The sequence below is a fragment of the Tursiops truncatus genome, chromosome 3 (genome assembly GCF_011762595.2).
Source record: "Tursiops truncatus isolate mTurTru1 chromosome 3, mTurTru1.mat.Y, whole genome shotgun sequence".
NCBI classification, from domain to species: Eukaryota; Metazoa; Chordata; class Mammalia; order Artiodactyla; family Delphinidae; genus Tursiops; species Tursiops truncatus.
In genome coordinates, this window is record NC_047036.1 from 64025167 (window position 1) to 64042746 (window position 17580).

Consider the following 17580-nt stretch of genomic DNA (forward strand, 5'->3'; position numbering starts at 1 on the left):
AAATTATAATGGCACATTTGATGTTTTTACAGCCCTGCTTTGTTGTATGTAATATGTCCTATCACATCTTTCATCAAATGTAAGGGGAAGCCCAGACACGAGTATATATTTACAAATATTGAGATACTCAGGGCCTGAGAGGCAGCCGCGCCCTGATTTTGTCCTCATGTTCCTGCCTTGTGCGTAGGTCTGATGCCCGTCTTCACAAGGATGACACTGACATTTGCTTCAGTAAAACACTCAACTCCTGCAAAGTGCCCCAGATCCGTTATGCCAGCGTGGAGCGCCTCTTGGAGCGACTGACAGACCTGCGGTTTCTTAGTATCGATTTCCTCAATACCTTTCTGCACACCTATCGGATTTTCACGACGGCAGCCGTGGTGCTGGGGAAGCTTTCTGACATATACAAGAGGCCTTTCACCTCTATCCCCGTCAGGTAGGCCCGGCACTACCCTGTGATGAAAGTGTGGCCCACCCGGTCCCTGGGTCTCCGTGCAGATGGGCAGCCCTGCTCTGCAGGGCGCTGGCTTGCCTTTGAACTTGCCAGGCCCCGCCAGTAGAAGCGGGGGAGTCGAGGTCCCAGACAGTTCCCGAGGGAAGCAGTTGAAGTTTCCAAGTGGCCTTTGCTTGCTCTGTGAATATTTGGAAGATAACTCTATTGTTTGGGGCTTTTCTTTCTCCTTTTTTGTTAAATTGCAGGCCCTGATTCAGTAGGCCTGGAGTGGAGCCCGTTACCAGTGTTACTTGTCTTTGGACCGCAGTTTAGTAGCAGGGGATTAGACTAAGCCTAAATACTGTCTGTGTTCCTTTGGCAAGTGTGTAGTATACATGCAGCATTTAAATGAAGGTGAATCCAGCAACAGAAGTATGATGATATTGTGGCCTTTTAATGTAGGGAGCGTGTTCTTGAATGACATCAGGGGACTCATTTTCACTTGGCTACAACCTGTTAATAGCTTTTGCTCTTATTTTTAGGTCGTTGGAATTGTTTTTCGCTACCAGCCAGAATAGCAGAGGTGAACACTTGGTGGATGGCAAATCCCCGCGCCTGTGTCGCAAATTCTCTTCCCCACCACCACTGGCTGTGTCCAGAACATCCTCCCCAGTGAGGGCCAGAAAGTTGTCCTTGACTTCTCCCTTGAACTCAAGGATAGGAGCGTTGGACCTGACCACCTGCTCAGCGTCCAGCAGTCCCACCACCACTCACAGCCCTGCTGCATCCCCACCACCACACACTGGTAAAGTACCGCTGGATCTTAGCCGAGGCCTTTCTTCTCCAGAACAAAGCCCAGGATCTGTAGAAGAGCATGTAGTTAACCCCCGCGTGGATCTGTGTAACAAGCTAAAACGAAGTATTCAAAGAGGTATTATCCAGCTGCCATACCCCGCATTTGCTGGCCCCCTGTTTCCCCACCATTCCTTCTGGAGCCCTAGTTTCCTTTCTTTACAACTTTCCTACTTCTGCATAGAAAGTAGAATGAATACAATGGCTAGTTAGAAAAAATTCCTGTAGTTCCCTCTAGCCTTTGTGGAAGGAGAGCTAGGTTAGCCGCCTTCTATGATAAAAGGCTAATTGCAGTCAGTTGTCTATGGAAGAATGGTGTCATCTAAAGTGTTATCACTGGAAGGTTCTTGGTGGAATTAAGGCTGGTTGGCTAAAGAGCATAGCATGATATTTGGCATAGAGATAGGTTACCATGGTCCTCATCCATGACGTTGAGCCTCAGAGCCTTCTCCTCCTCCAGTGTCTACCTTAAGCACCTGTACTGCTTCCAGCCTTTCCCTGCTAATGTGACGACCTAGCCTGGAAGCTAGGTCATTAAGATGACTTCTTCAGTTTAGTTTCCAAGGCAACACTCCCTATTACAACAGAGATATAGGGAGAAAAGTTAAGTCTGAGACAGTGTTCATTTTCCATGACACAACCGAAGTGGTTTTTAAAAATGTGAATTAGATCATCTGGTTTCCTGATTAGATTCTCTAATGACTTCCTATCACACTTAGAATAAAGCACATTTATCTTCCCAAGGCCTTCAGATCCTATGAGACTTGGATGCTGTCTCTCTCTTTAACCCCTGCTCCTGCTACGCTCCCTCATCGGCTAAGCTACAGTCACATTGATTTCCTTTTTGTGTCTCAGAAACACCTGGGTCATTTCTGCCTCAGGGCCTTTGCACTTGTTTATCCCTCTGCCTGGACAGTCTTCCTATATAAGCTCATGAGATCAGCAACCTTGTCTGTCTTGTTCACCTCTGTACTGTCAGTGCCTTGGCCAGTGCCTGGCAGGTAGTAAATTGTTAAATGAATAAATCAGGCAAAGCTCTCAGGGGACTAATCAAGGATTCCTGTGGCACATCTCCCTACTCTCCTCAGCTTGGTACAACATAGGGGTTGGAGGAGGTCATCCTTGTTCTTTTATAACCCAGTGTTTCTGTGATGAAAATAAACAAGATTTCATGGCCAAGTTAGCAAACAGCTTTTTTTTTTTTTTTACTATATAGTACCTGATTTCTTTACTGATAACATAATAAAAAATTGGGCAATAAGTCAGACAAAGTGTCCAGATTTTAAAGAGGATCCCCCAGATGGAAGCATAGACCCCTGCTTTTCTACCTGCTTCAAGATTCTATGTAGTTTCTAGCTCAGATCACTTAAATAAGCTTTCTGAGTGAAGTACTTAATGGAATTTTAACTGGAGCGGTTATCATCATCAAAAGGAGCACCCATTTAAACAAGAAATTCTTGAAATTGACACGTTAGCAACTCAGGAGGATGAAAGGGGGAAGATAATTAAAAAGTCATTAGAACAACAAGCTTTAGTAGAATCAGGATGGATTTTTCTTGGGAATAATGAGGTGATGCACAAGGTGACAGGTGCATCTGGGGTTTCATGCAGGCCAGTGCTTGGGAATCTCCAAGGTGGGAATGACTTTGGGAGGCTTATCTCAAACCTCCCCTCTGGGCCAGAGCGCCCTGGGAAACACAGGAACTTCTCAGAATATGGAAAGTTCTTTCCCCCTCCTTTATTGGATTGTGTTAAATAGGAGAGGGGAAATCTGGAGGTAAGTCTGGTTTCTCATGTTATTTTGAGTTAGGGGAGCTTTAGGAATAAGTATTTTAGTGCCAGACATTTGTGACTGAGGCTTTGGTTTGATTGCCCCTGAGGCTGGGATGAGAACACAGTAAGGTCTGTTCAGGAGTCATTGTGTGACCACTTTCTCTGTGCAGGTTGCTGTGCTACAGGGTCCATAATGGTAAATAAGATGGTTCCCAGGCCCCTTATATATAGTTCCCTGGAGAAGGTGGACAAAACATAAGTATAAGGGCAGATGGTACAAGAGGTATAGATGGAGTGCTCCAGAAGGTGAAAAGCAGGGAAGATAATGTTTGAGCAGAATCAAGAAGTGTCATTGACATGAGCCAAGAAGAATGGATAAATGGGTTGTGTTGTGGGAAAAAAATGGGGCACCAGAGGATGGTCATGGCCCAGGTCTCAAGTGAGTCCCTGGGACAGGCCACCAAGTGAGGGTCCTTGGCTATGCGCAAGAAAGAATTCAAGAGTGAGCCATAGTAAAGTGAAGGCAGGTTTATTTAGAGAGATACACACTCCATAGACAGAAGGCGAGAGAGGTGGCCCCTGGTGTTGGGGCCGTTAGTTTTTATGGGCTGGGTAATTTCATAGGCTAACGAGTGGGAGGATTATTCCAGCTACTTTGGGGAAGGAGCAGAGATTTCCAGGAATTGGGCCACCGCCCACTTTTTGGCCTTTTATGGTCAGCCTCGGAACTGTCATGGCACTGGTGGGTGTGTCATTTAGTGTGTTAATGCATTACAGTGGGTGTATAATGAGGCTCAAGGTCTCCTGGGAGTCAGATCTTCCACCATCTTGGGCTTAGTAGGTTCTAAGTGTTTTTTGTGGTATCCTGTTCTTCTACATGATTGTGTCATTCCTTTAAGGGTTGTACTCTGCCCTTTTCCTTCCTGTCTCAGTTGGACAGAGGAAACAGGCAAACTAATGGGCAAAGAGAACCTATGAGCAAAGGGCTGATGGTAACCCCCAGTGGTGAAACCCATTTCTGAGAGCAGGAGTGACCAATGCTTCTGAAGGGGGCAGCTTTTGTCCAGTTTTGACGCCATGTGCAGCTCTGTAGAGGAAACCCTGCTACTAGTCTTCCTGGGGCTTTCTAGCATCTAGTAAACTTACTAAAACTCTCCTGAAGAATCCTCCTCTTCCTCCTCCTTCTTTTTGGCCATCTTAGCCATTAAGTGTACAGTTCAGTGGTGTTAAGTATATTCGCATTGTTGTGCAATACATACTTAGAACTTTTTCATCTTGCAAAACTGAAACTCTACATCCATTGAACAACTCTGCATTTCTCCCTCCCCCCCAGCCCTTGGCAACCACCATCTTCTTTCTGTTTCTATGAGTTTGATTACTTTTTTAAAAAAAATTATTTATTTACTTTTGGCTGCGTTGGGTCTTCATTGCTGCATGCAGGCTTTCTCTAGTTGCAGTGAGCAGGGGCTACTCTTCGTTGTGGTGAGCAGGAGCTACTCTTCGTTGTGGTGTGTGGGCTTCTCATTGTGATGGCTTGTCTTGTTGCTGAGCACGGGCCCTAAGCACACAGACTTCAGTAGTTGTGGCACGCAGACTTCAGTAGTTGTGGCATGCGGGCTCAGTAGTTGTGGCTCGCGGGCTCTAGAGCGCAGGCTCATTAGTTGTGGCACACGGGCTTAGTTGCTCCGCGACATGTGGGATCTTCCCGGACCAGGGCTTGAACCTATGTCCCCTGCATTGGCAGGCGGATTCTTAAGCACTGCGCCACCAGGCAAGTCCCAAGTTTGACTATTTTTTATGCCTCATATAAGTGAAATCACACAGTATTTGCCTTTTTGTGACTGTCTTATTTCATGTAGCATAATGTCCTCAAGGTTCATCCATGCTGTAACATGTGCCAGGATTTTCTTCTTTCTTAAGGCTGAACAATATTCCATTGTATATATACTCCATATTTTCTTTATCCATTCCTCTACTGATGGACATTTGGGTTGCTTCCATCTCTTGGCTACTGTGAATAATACTGCAGTGTACATGTGTATGCAGTTATCTCTTCAAGATCCTGCTTTCCATTCTTTTGCATATATACCCAAAAATGAGATTGCTAGATCATATGGTAATTCTATTTTTAATTTTTTGAGGAAATTTTTGTTTTTGATAGTGCCTACATCATTTACATTCCCATCAACAGTGTACAGAGTTCCAATTTCTCTGCATCCTTGCCAACACTTAATATTTTCTTTCTTTTGATAGTGGCCTCCTAACAGGAGTACAGTGAGAATGTTTCTCCTTTTTCGCAATTTCCCAGAGATTGCATTTTAATTTGGCTAATGCTTAGTAGTATAGGTATTAACTTTTTTCTTGAATAGAGGAGCAAACGAAAAATCTATTCCTTTCTGCATTATAGACTAAGTACATGTCGTAGTTCTAAAGGTCCTCAGTCAAGCTGCCCATTACCCATCTTGATTAATTCTTACACTTACATGGATTGTTCCACAGTGGTCACCAAGTTCCCTAGTTCTGGTCTTTGAAGTCCAAGCCCAAAGTGCATAGTGTTGGTCCAATACCATATCGTAACATCTGTTTGGCCTGCTGTCTCAGATAGAGGTGTGATCACTGGGAGGAATCACTAGTTTTTCCCCAGGAATGATAAGCTGGAAAAAGGTTAGACTTGGGGAGACCAAGATAAATGAGAAAGTACTAGATCAAGCTCCCAGGGAATGACACTGACAAAGGCTGCAAAGACTTGTCAGTGTAGGTGTTGGGCAGAGGTGGGATCAGGGATCATTGTGGGCACAGCTAGCATCAGCTAGAGAGCTTGTTATGTAGCAGCTTGGATCATTTCTGACCAGGGCCCAGCAGATGGAGAGGGTCCATGAATAATGGTGTGGCAGAAATAGTAGGTTCTTTCTCACATTAGAGAAATAGCCAAAGTTGAGGACTTAATGCCTCTGTGTTTCTCCACTGGATTTTCCCCAAACAGATGATTTGCAGTTAGAATTTCAAGGGTCAGTTTATCCACGTGGTTCGCGGGGTAGAAATATAATTTTGCAGTTCCCAGGTCAAGGTTAAATACAGAGCTCCTCTCACTGTGGGAGGTGGGGACATTCCAGGGTTGTGTCCATGTGTGGCCCATGGCACTTGTTGAAGCCCATTAGAGCCAACATCATCTCCAGAGGTGTCCTCTCCTCTGCCCCATGTGTCTTAGTCACGTCTACCCACTAATATGTGCCCCTTTATCTCTCATTTTTACCATGATTTCCGCCCCCCTCCAGCAATCCTTCTATTAAACACTTTGTTTTTGGCCACCTCATTGCATCTTGATTTTTTGTGTGTGGTACGCGGGCCTCTCACTGTTGTGGCCTCTCCTGTTGCGGAGCACAGGCTCCGGACACGCAGCCTCAGCGGCCATGGCTCACGGGCCCAGCCGTTCTGTGGCATGTGGGATCTTCCTGGACCAGGGCACGAACCCATGTCCCCTGCATCGGAAGGCGGACTCTCAACCACTGCGCCACCAGGGAAGCCCAGCATCTTGATTTTTTTTCTCTTTCTGTAGCTGTCTTCTGATTATTTTTAATGTATTTACTTCCCATCTTGTTCTTAAAAGTATTTAAGGTGGTAGTTCAAAGAGGCACATGGTACACTGGATTAAAACTAAAATAGATAAGGAAATCAGGCAATGGAGGAAAATCGTATGAGGCCATGGGTATGGTTAGTGAACAAGTGAGTACTGTGTGGTCCTCTGCAGTTCCTAAAGTCACTCTGATTTTGGTTCTGAATGTAATCAGTTATGTGATTCATATTGAAAGCTAAGAATAGATTGGTGTGCAGGCACATCTTTTCTTGCTCCTGAGACTTGAGAATAATTTATCCTGTGGATCCTCATAAAAGAGACACTGTGAATAGAAAGCTTAGAATTATACTGGGGTCTAGGGAGCTCTTTGGCATTTTTCTGAAAAGGTGAAACAAAGGAATTATAGATCTAGTTTTTCCTTTTATTTTGCATTGGTATATAGGCAATACTGATCATGAATAGTTCTAGAAAAGTCATGGATGAAACACTTTACTTCAGTGTCAGCCTGACAAGTTGTGTCTGTGTCTGTGTGTGTGTGCGCACGCGCGCATGCACAGAATGTCTACGGAAGCCAAGAGTGCTGCCGTATTAACTCTGCTATCTAGTCTTGAAAATTCCAGTTGGCAAAGTAAAGGGAGACAATGATCTGTCTTTAATTTGAAAGATGTTTGCGTGTGCTTTGCATAATGGTAACACTTAAGACAGCTGGCAGACTTGAATAAGAAACCCTGTGCCAAGAGTTTGTACAGTTTCTGCTTTTCACCTCAGGATGCAACTCCACAAACCTCATTGCACGAGTTCAGCTTCACCATTAGGCCCATACTGAGGTCGTGGGTCTCCCTCACTACTGTCCAGCTAGACAGTTTCAGGGTACGCTCTTTGAAAAATGCTAGTAACCTTTGTCCAGTTTTATTGTCATTGCAGTTATAATGCCAGCCTTGCAATATATCCTGGCAAGAGAACTTCAAATGACATGAAGGGAAAGAAGAGAAATAGGAAATATCCCTCAAAATGAGCAAGACTGTGAACTTCGGAGGGAAAAATAATGCAGTTGGTTTCACCCCCACCCAGTCCCCAGATCTGTTCCAGGCTCACCCAACATTCATTAGTGCCCCTCTTTCTTCCTACCACGAAGTCCCCACCTTCTGCTATCCTGGGTCCTTCTAAAAAGCACAAATATCAGCCCAGCTCACATCCAGATTCCACCCAGTGGTGAGATCTCAACAAAAAACATAACCAACAGCAGGCAAGAAAGGAGAGCCATGGGGCAGCTCACTCACTGTGTTTGGGTCTCTTACCCCATCAGCGTTCTCTTGGGCCATGGCTGTGCAACCAGTCTAAGCATCGCTGCACGACCCACATCACTAGTGTCTGTTTCTGTATTCTTAGTTTGAAAATTGCCTGCCTGTGGGCTGAAAGTGCTCCCAATTTTAGCATTTGTTTTGAGCCCACATCTGCCCACTCGTTCTGCAGGCAAAGCTGCTTGGCATGGAACTTGACTGAAAGTGAACCTGGCAGAAGGAAACGCTTCTTTCCCCCCACAGTGCTGGCATGGTTTCTCCTCTCTGTAGGTGCCCGTTTGCTTACAGTGTTAGTCTGTGCTTTCCTGTTCTTTCAGTGGACTTTCGGGGCCTGTCCAGCTCTCTCGCTGGGAAGTTTTTTGGGTTCAGTGTAATTGCTGACTAAATGATTTGCTCATTTGCCTCAGAGGAATGAATGGTTGAATCAGACCAAGGACATACATTTGATATTCTGCTTGCTCTTGCGAAGCAGATGCCTTCTATTACTGCATTTTGAGGGAGTTATTTAGAAAATAATAAAACTAACAGCTAAGCACTGATTTTTATGTCTCCATCCTGCATCATTGCCAGCTTGACTGTAATTATGTCATTGGAGGAAAGATTCTAACCATTTCCCTTCCCTGGCCCCTTTGTTTTTCAAAAGAGCTGACTTGGGGCCATATTTCTAAGGGAGTAAATCACATGCAAGTGTAAAAATGGCTTTATGTGAAGTTATTAGGGATTTTGTCAAGTTTGTTGAGTGAAATCTTGAATGGAATGGTAAAGGGAGTCGAGTTGAGAGTAGCTCTGCTGACGGGTAAATGGAAAACTAGTGGAGGTGATACAGCTTTTGTCGGTTGATGAAAAGCCCAAGGAAAAAGAAATGGAAGAGTTGTTGGAAATTTATGACATTCTTGTAGTGCTTTTCCTGAAAAGAACACACACAAAGTTGTAATTTTACCTGGTTACTAAGCTAGCGCAAGGGGTGTGGTAATAGCTTAAATGTGACTCTGGACTGTTTCTTTTACTCATGGGATGTTAGCTGCAGCGAAGAGGCACAGATTATCTTAAAAATCTCTCAACTGTTCATTGTAAAAATTTCCACTTGCTTCCTGCTGATCCGTAGCTCTCGGACAGGGCTACCCAATAGAACCTTCTAGGAGGATGGAAATGCTGTTCAGTACTGTAGCCACTCACCACACGTGGCTACTGAGCACTTGAAGTGTGGCCAGTGCAAGTGAGGAAGTGAAATATTCGCTTAAATTGAGTTTTCATTTAAACTGACATAGCCACTTTGGGCTCGGGTTACCATTTTGGACAGTACAGCCGTAGATCCTTAGGCAGGGGGGCTCCTTGAATTGTCTTAAGGGAGCAAGCTAGGCAAAGAACTAATGAAGTCCCAATTTTCATTTACCATCTGGAAAAAGTCCCTCTTTTCCCACTCCAAGAAGGGAGAAACATTCTGGAGGGCGGGGAAGCCACTGCATATCCTCTTCTTTTTATCCGTAACATCTGTTGTGTTGAACAAAAGGGGCTTGGGAGGATCAACCAGGCTCAGCAGGGTCAGCAAGACAGGTGAGGAGATGAGCCACAGTTAGACTTCATGTCGTTAACATTCCGCCAGGAAGAGTGACTCGATTTCATGATAAAGTCCTTTAAAAATGTAGACTAACATGAAATGCTTATTATCCATAATGAACTTTTGTGTTTCCATGCATGATACTGACAAGAAGCTCTTGAATTCATGGCCTGGTTGTTAAAATTCATGATGTTTTAAAGCAGCAGTGCTGGAGTCTGCACCGGTGGACCGAGCAGGAGTGGAAAGCTCCCCCGCGGCAGATGCCACCGAACCTTCACCTTGCAGGTCACCCTCAACTCCTCGGCACCTCCGCTACCGCCAGCCCGGAGGTGAGCGCTCAGAAAGGGACTCAGAAACACTCAAGCGAGGGATGATTCTAGCTCCTGAATCTTTTGTTTGCCTTACTGTTTCACTCCCCGAATATTTTTAGTCTCAGTTATGAAAAGTAATGGGAAGCAAATGTTACTGTAGGACCAAGTAGTAGAAAATAAATGATTAGAGAGTATGTCATTAGTATAACCAATATTTATTTGACCCCATCATTGCATGACACTTTGTGTGGAGTAACCTGAATTGAGAAGCCTGTTCTTAGTTGCTAGTTGATTGAATTTCAGTGCTGGTTTCACCAAAATGTTCCCAGACTCTGATATCTTACCATGAATCCCAGTGTAGTCTGTATTAAATAGGTTCATCTGGGACACAGAATTGTCAGGGGGGACCTTATTAAGAACACTGTTTCAGCTAAAATAAAGTCCAGTTGCATGGAGCGCCAATCTTCATTATTACTAGTGGCAGAATCTGGTATCTTTTCTATAGTTATGAAAATTATAAAACATTATCCCATAATTTGTTTTAGAATATACCAAATGTTTTCTAATTGGAGGGAAGACAGAACAAAAGACAGAAATCTTTTATCTCCTCATTGCTCAAATAAATATATCCAAATTACAGTTGTTTTAGAAATGTTTTCTTCTTTTCTCCTCAAGCCAATTATTTCAAGTTGGAAGAGAAAATTATTCAATTATGAAACCAGATTCACCCTAAGTAACCCATGTAAAACGTAGACGTTTTCTGACTCTCATACTCCTGCTTTAAGTAAGGCAGTTTAGCAAAAGATAGAGTGCATGGCTTCAAAGGGTCCTTTCATTTGCAGCCTTAGCCTCGTGGTGGAAGCTGTTTTCATTGCCATCACCTCCAAGAGAAGCTAGTCTGGGTCAGACTGTTGTCAGCAGTTTTGCCCTGATGGATATTAGCCCTTTGGGGCTCCTGGTCCGTCATGGGTCACCCTGACATTTGGATAGCTCTGAAAAACCAAGGGTAACAAGCTAGATTCCCTGGCTTGTTATAGGACTACTATGGAATTAGCCAAATCTCTTTACTCTTCTTAGAGGCTTGGTCAGTCCAAGCCTTGGCAACTTCTTTGACCATTGCCATGTGGGACAGACTCCCTTGAGTTCATTAAACCTGTAAGAGTTTGGGGCCAAAGTCTGTGAAAGCAAAACTTTACCAAGGCAAGATTAAATGCTGTCCACTTGGTTACTATTATTAGAGCTCTGTTTTAGTACGGTCTCTTTCATATGTTTATATTCATTTAAAATGTTTTTAAATTTATGTAAACATCATTTGGAAATCCTCATCCTGTTTGTGGATTAACTAAGTCCTTTGTTTCTTTCCTGATCTGACTAAATCCCAGCGACACAGGAAGAAAGCCAAAATCTGTGATAATACGGTGGATCCAAATGGGGACAGTATCACACATTTTCTCACTGTGTAGCTGAATTTTGCCTGTTCATCTGTCTACTTGCCACCTTGCTTCACAAATGTTTTCAGGCTACTGCTGAAGGAGAGGGTAGAGCTGTTCTTTGCTTTCATGCTTGGGTACATTAAGCAGCTCTTTGCTTCCCCTCTTATTTATTTTAAGCATGACTATATAACTTTAGGGGCAAACTAATAAAAAATCACAGAATCACAGTGAGCTATCTTCACTAAAAGCCTGAGTGAGAAAAACAGTGAGGTTGTCAGCAATATTAGCCAATGCTGTGTGTAAGCATCTGAGTGAGAGGGGCTGCCTAAAGGTGCCGAGTGCATCCTTCGGTTTAAGAACCCATCTCTGCTTCTAAAGGTACTTTGAGAAGAAAATTCCATCAGTAAAGTGTAGAATATTTTTAAAAAATATTTTTTATATTGAGATAAAGTTCACATACCATAAGGTTCACCCTTTTAAAATACACAGTTCAGTGGTTTTTATATATTCACAAGGCTGGGCAGCCATGACTACTATCTCATTCCAGAACATTTTCATCCCCTCCCCCACTAAGGGACCATGTCCTCATTAGTAGTCACTCCCCATTCCCATCTCCCCGCCAGCCCCTGGAAACCACTAATTTACTCTCTGTCTCTATGGATTTACCTAATCAGGACATTTAATGTAAATGGGATCATACAATATGTGACTCTTTATGACTGACGTTCACTTAGCATGATGTTTTCAAGGTACATTCATGTTGTAGTATGTATTAGTACTTCATTCCTTTTTGTGGCTAGATGATATTCCCTTGTATGAGAATTTTTGATTTGGTTTATCATTTCACCAGTTGGTGGACATTTGATTGTTTTTATTTTTTAGCTGTTATGAATAATGCTGCTATGGATGTTCACGTATAAGTTTTTGTGTAGATATATGCTTTCATTCCTCTTGGGGCTATACCTAGAATGGACTTGCTAATATAGAATCTTGTTATTTGCCTATTAATAAGGACAATGCAGGGTACTTGCATTCATCCAGTGCTGGAATGAAAATGAGAATTTTTATTACGTTATATTATCCAACTGTCTCACCATGCCATTTCCATTCTTTTGAAATAACCAGGACAGACCGCCGACAACTCCCACTGCTCTGTTTCGCCTGCTTCTGCTTTTGCAATTGCCACAGCTGCAGCAGGACATGGGAGTCCACCTGGTGAGTAGGGGCCAGCAGCTGAGTGCAGACACATGGCAATTTATGGTAAATCAGTGGTCCTTGCCTGCCAGCGTCTTGATGATACACTGGGCAGCTTCTTAAGAATGCAGATTCCCAGCCCCCTAAGTCAGCGCATCTTGGCGTGATACCGTCTTTTTAAATAAGCACCTTCAGGTGGGTCTCACACAGGTGGCCTGTGCGTAACCCTTTTGAGAACTTCTGTATCAGAGAAGGATGTGTTATTTCTTTCACGTTGTTTTATGGAGTTCTTTAACCTTTTTAGCCAAATTGTCGAGGACACGTGGTTCCCTTTTAACTGAGTCCAGTGCTGAAAGCATATGCAAGGTGGGAGGGAAGGTTTGTGGAGGGGGCGGGGAGGAGGGAGGGATCTATTGCTTTAGAGGACTCAAAATTCATTTCCAGTAGCTCCATGATGCTTTCTGAGTTGCTATCAGTTAATCTTCAGGGTAAAGAAGTACTTAAAATAAAAGCACGGTATTTTAAATAGATGAAAAATTATATTCATGATCTCTGTCCTCTTCTCTCGTGTGCAAGGAGGACGTTATGTTAAAATAAATCCGTATGTGGTTTAAACAGCCTTGTTGCTGTAAGTATCTTCACCTAAACTAATTCTCTGTGTTCCGGGAGTGTATTTTTGGTGTATTTTGTTAATTAGCCATTGCTCACCTACCAGAGAAGTCCATTTCCAAAGCCTATGAACCTATATTCAACAAGAGTAACTGGTAGGTACTGTCTGTGTGAAATCTAAGTTGAAGTAAGTACAAAGAGATATACTATAAGGAACATGAATTACCATAGTAATTCATATTTACCTATCTATCTATCTATCTAGATAGATAGATATCCCATCTGAATGGAAAATCTTTGCACTTTGACTACATTCCACATCTTAAATATTTTACCACACACACTTCACTGGATGTGGTCAGGCAAATTGGGGATGTTCTTTACCCCAAATATTCCCAGAACCTTCCCCTCAGTTCCCATCAGTATAACACAATACAGCCTGTAATGGTAATAGTATTGATGTCTTCTCAATCCAGTCGGCTTCTGTTGTTGACTACATGTTAGAATAATGAACATTTCTTTGATGAGATAATAAAGGAGTCTTCCCTACACTTCTGGCAGAATTGGTTATCAACTGTGATTTGCTAAGACCTTCTTCTGTCTTTTGTTCTCACAAGCTAGTCTGTCTTTGGAAAAAGTGAAATACAGAGCTTCCTCGCAGGTCTCTTAATTTAAATGTGGTTTGTAAGGGAAAATAGTTTTTAGGTCAATTCAGGATGAGACCATTTCCCCATTTGCTGGAGGCTGGTTCGGGGAAGGTATCTTTTTTTCACCTGAGATTGAAGCAAAGTTCTAACGGAGACTGGCTTTCAGACTTGGGCTTGCCCGTGCCTGATGGGCCAGAGGATAAAGTAACCACAATAGCCAGGTCTTCCTCACTATCTGAACACTGCTGCTGCTCTGCGGCCTGTTCCTGCTTCTCCCTTGCAGCCGAAAGAGCCTTAGCAAGAAAGCTGTCCTCAGTGAGCCAGCTGAGGAGGGGCAGCCTGCTGACTGACGACAGCCAGCACTGCTAGGTGCGGGGTGGCCTGGACCTCCTGTTTTATCACACTGCTGCTGACGTTGCCTGTAATGGGGTCTGGAGTCACATGATTCAAGTTTAGACATAAATGACATAAAGGATGGCTTTGGCAGTATCTGTGGCCCCGCTGTCAAGGCAGCAAGTTGCACAGGGGTCAGTTCCGGTGGCTAATGGTGGTACGAAAGAGGGTCTGTTTTGGAGTAGGGATCAGTACGTCCCTGGGGCTCGGCTGCTTCATGGATCTAGCCCCACAGGAGAGTCCACCTGCCTACGAGAACTTGGCAGAAGGGCTCAGGTTCATAGGCCACTAGGGCAGGTGGACACGGAACAGAAAGAGAGGAAGTGCTAGGAAGATGATCTGGACTCCTTGGCTGGTCAGGGAGAGGAGAGCCTGCTACTGCCCAGAGAAGCCCTAGACCCAGACAGACAGGTGTCCGAAGGAAGCTAGTGCTACCTAGTGTTTAAGTCTCAAACCAGGCCTTGTATCCACTCTCTGAATCAGGAATTATGACCCGAATGCACACTGGAACGTGGAGAGCCTGCAGAGGTGAGCAGGAGGGAAGGTGGTGTAGATAAGTGAACATCTCATGCTCACATCCATTTTTCCAGGCTTCCTGTCTGCTTGTCTGGCTGCAATATGGGACCACCTGGTGGTGCCGCTCTGCTGTGTGTGTGGCTTATAGCCTGAAACAACGTGCAGCCCGGCCAAGCCATGCGGTCTGCAGAGTGGGCTTTCATGTTTCAGGCTCCTCTTCGGGTTCCCTCTTGCTTTAATCCTCTCTCACCTTCCTGCCCTCAACCTCTACCTCCATCAAAATACACGGGAATCTGGCAACTCTGGGTTAGAACTGTCAGTTAGTGATTATGCTTTCAAATATTCACTGCAGGCATTTGCACGTAAGCCATTTCTCTTTAATGATTGCTTAGAAGGTAATTTTACTGCATTGAAAGGTATTTAAATTTAGCAGAAGGATGGACAGAAAATTTTCTTCGCAAAGAGGCCAGATAAGACGTGCATGCCGTAAAGTCAGAGAAAGTTGATTTATCTGTGGAAGGTGGCCTGGAATGTACTCAGGATTACCAGTCCTGCCCCTCGGGTCTGAGCCTACCTGATTTCCACACACACTGGAAAAGACTGGAATTTCCCCTCTGGTTTCTTTAAGGACTTAGAGCCTGTCCTTTCCAAAGATGGGTGTCTCTTCCTTCCATGTCATGCTCCGTTTCCTTGTAGACCAACAGGAGTACCTCTGCTGGAGAGGAAGGAAAGCCTGATCTGTGGGCATGATTGTGACATGATTAATTCTCCTTAACTTCACATTATAAAGAGTTCACAGTTTATTTAGTGCTTGCCTTGCGATTGGCAGTCAAGTTACATTAGGCCCACTGTGGATGGATCCGGGATTTGTGGGCTCTAACACTTACACAGTCTGCCTCAAGGAAAAGAATATAAAATTACAAACCTTTAGAGCACCTCCCAGGGCTTTGGAAGAGGCCCATACACATTGAGAGGCCCCGAGGCTTAAGCTTCCTGGTAAATCTGTTTATGAGTCCAGCCCTGATCATTCTTGGAATCAGAGCAGCTTTAGGAAATTTTGATCACGGGGTGGCGGGTGGAGGTGGGAGTGGGACCAGTGATCATCAATCAGTCAAATAAGTGCTAACTCTATAAGTTTTAGCTCTATGCAAGACTGAGACAAAAAAACAGTGAGTCTTATGAGCCACCACACTGGCTGAAATGTACTTTCAAGCATCTGCTCAAATTTAGGAGCTCTGCATTAAAGTAGAATTAAAATCTGTGCCTTTCAGATGGCTGCTGATACAGGGAATCTGCAGGTGCAGTTTGGATATAGTTATGATATGAATAGAAATGCAAATCCAATAAATACACATATCAGGGCATATCATGGTGCTTACTATATACCTAAAGCTCTGGGATTAATGATAGGGTTTATGAAATGATCTAAAATGAAACATGAAAGTGTGAGGTGGGTTATTTTTATGAGAGTAGAAATAACGGCAGTGGAGGTACTACAAGCAACTCTTGATTATCTGTGAAAAGATTATAGGTTTTACCATTCTATGCAAGTCAGAGTAAATTAACAAAGTAGAGGAATGACTGAATGCATTTATAGGAAAATTAATGGCACAGTTACAATTGCTTAGAGAAATAGTGAGTTCTTTACTGGTGGTGACTTTGTACTTGTAAAATAGATAATTCATAATCTGTTTTTTCCTCTGTTAAACCACTCAGGCTTGTGTAGCCAATAGTAGATCTGAGCTTGGTGTGAATTGGGCTTGGACTCACTTTTTAAAATACCAATAACTGGTCCCACCCCCAGAGATTATGACTTGATTGGTCTGGGTACATCTGGGGCATCAGGATTTTTAAAGTTCCCTATGTGATACTTATGTGGAACCAAGATGGAGAATCACTAAACTAGATGGAGAAGGTGTATTTGTTCCTTCTCTGGTTGTAGCATTCCTACAACCAGTTTGAGACATATTTTTTATTGTTTTTTTTCCAAAATATATAAAAACCATTTTACAATAAAAATGTCTTAAGATAGCTAGTTGAATGTTGGGAGACAGAATGTATCTCATTTACATTTTTTAATGAAAACATTATTATCACTATTATTAATGAAAAACAAAGAGCTTTGGCAAACCAAATGTAAGTTAACAGTGATTCCAAGTCTTACTTTAAATTCCTTATTTATTTTTAAGTGTCATGGGTACAACATTGTATTTCAACTTATGTATTCACTACTGTGTACTCACCATGGAAAGTTTAATTTCCATCCATCACTATGCAGTTGACTCCCTTTACCCATTTTACCCTCCCGCATGTCCCTTTCCCCTTGGTGACCATTAATCTTTTCTCTGTATCTATGTTCGTTTTTGTTTGGTTTGGTTGTTTATTTCATTTTATTCTTTTTGGTTGTTTATTTTATTTTTTTATATTCCTCATATGAGTGAAAACATATGGCATCTGTCTTTTTCCATCTGACTTATTCCACTTAGCATAATACCCTCAAGGTCCATCCACATTGTTGCAAATGGCAAGATTTCATCTTTCTGTTATGGCTGGGTAGTATTGCATTGTGCATATATATTACATCTTTATCCATTCATCCATTGATGAGCACTTAGGTTGTTTCCATATCTTGGCTATTGTAAATAATGCTACACTGAGTATAGGGGTGCATATGTCTTTTTGAATTAGTATCTTCATTTTCTTTGCATAAACACTCAGAAATGGAATAGCTGGATTATATGGTAATTCTGTTCTTAATTTTTTGAGGAATCTCTATACTGTCTTCCATAGTGGCTGCACCAATTTACATTCCCACCACCAGTGTATGAGTGTTCCCTTTTCTCATCATCCTCACCAACACTTGTTATTTCCTGTCTTTTTGAGAATAGCCATTCTAACTGGCGTGAGGTGATACATCATTGTGGTTTTGATTTGCATTTCCCTGATAATTAGTGATATTGAACATCATTTTATGTGCCTACTGGCC

At 43.1% G+C, this 17580-nt stretch overlaps 1 protein-coding gene across 8 annotated transcripts in view; it reads left to right on the forward strand.

Moving 5' to 3' along the window:
- Window positions 1-17580, forward strand: part of RASGRF2 (Ras protein specific guanine nucleotide releasing factor 2) — a 233180-nt gene that overhangs the window by 125680 nt on the left and 89920 nt on the right. For 5 of the 8 annotated variants that reach the window (XR_012330744.1, XR_012330743.1, XM_073802262.1 and 2 more), the window contains 4 exons: window positions 188-436; window positions 976-1364; window positions 9692-9820; window positions 12361-12450. Coding sequence is in view for 6 of the 8 variants with exons in the window: in XM_073802262.1 (XP_073658363.1) it covers window positions 188-436; window positions 976-1364; window positions 9692-9820; window positions 12361-12450 (857 nt within the window). In the remaining 2 variants the exon portion in view is untranslated. The remainder of the gene's footprint in view (window positions 1-187; window positions 437-975; window positions 1365-9691; window positions 9821-12360; window positions 12451-17580) is intronic. The other 3 variants (XM_073802258.1, XM_073802260.1, XM_073802259.1) reach the window with 3 other exon arrangements.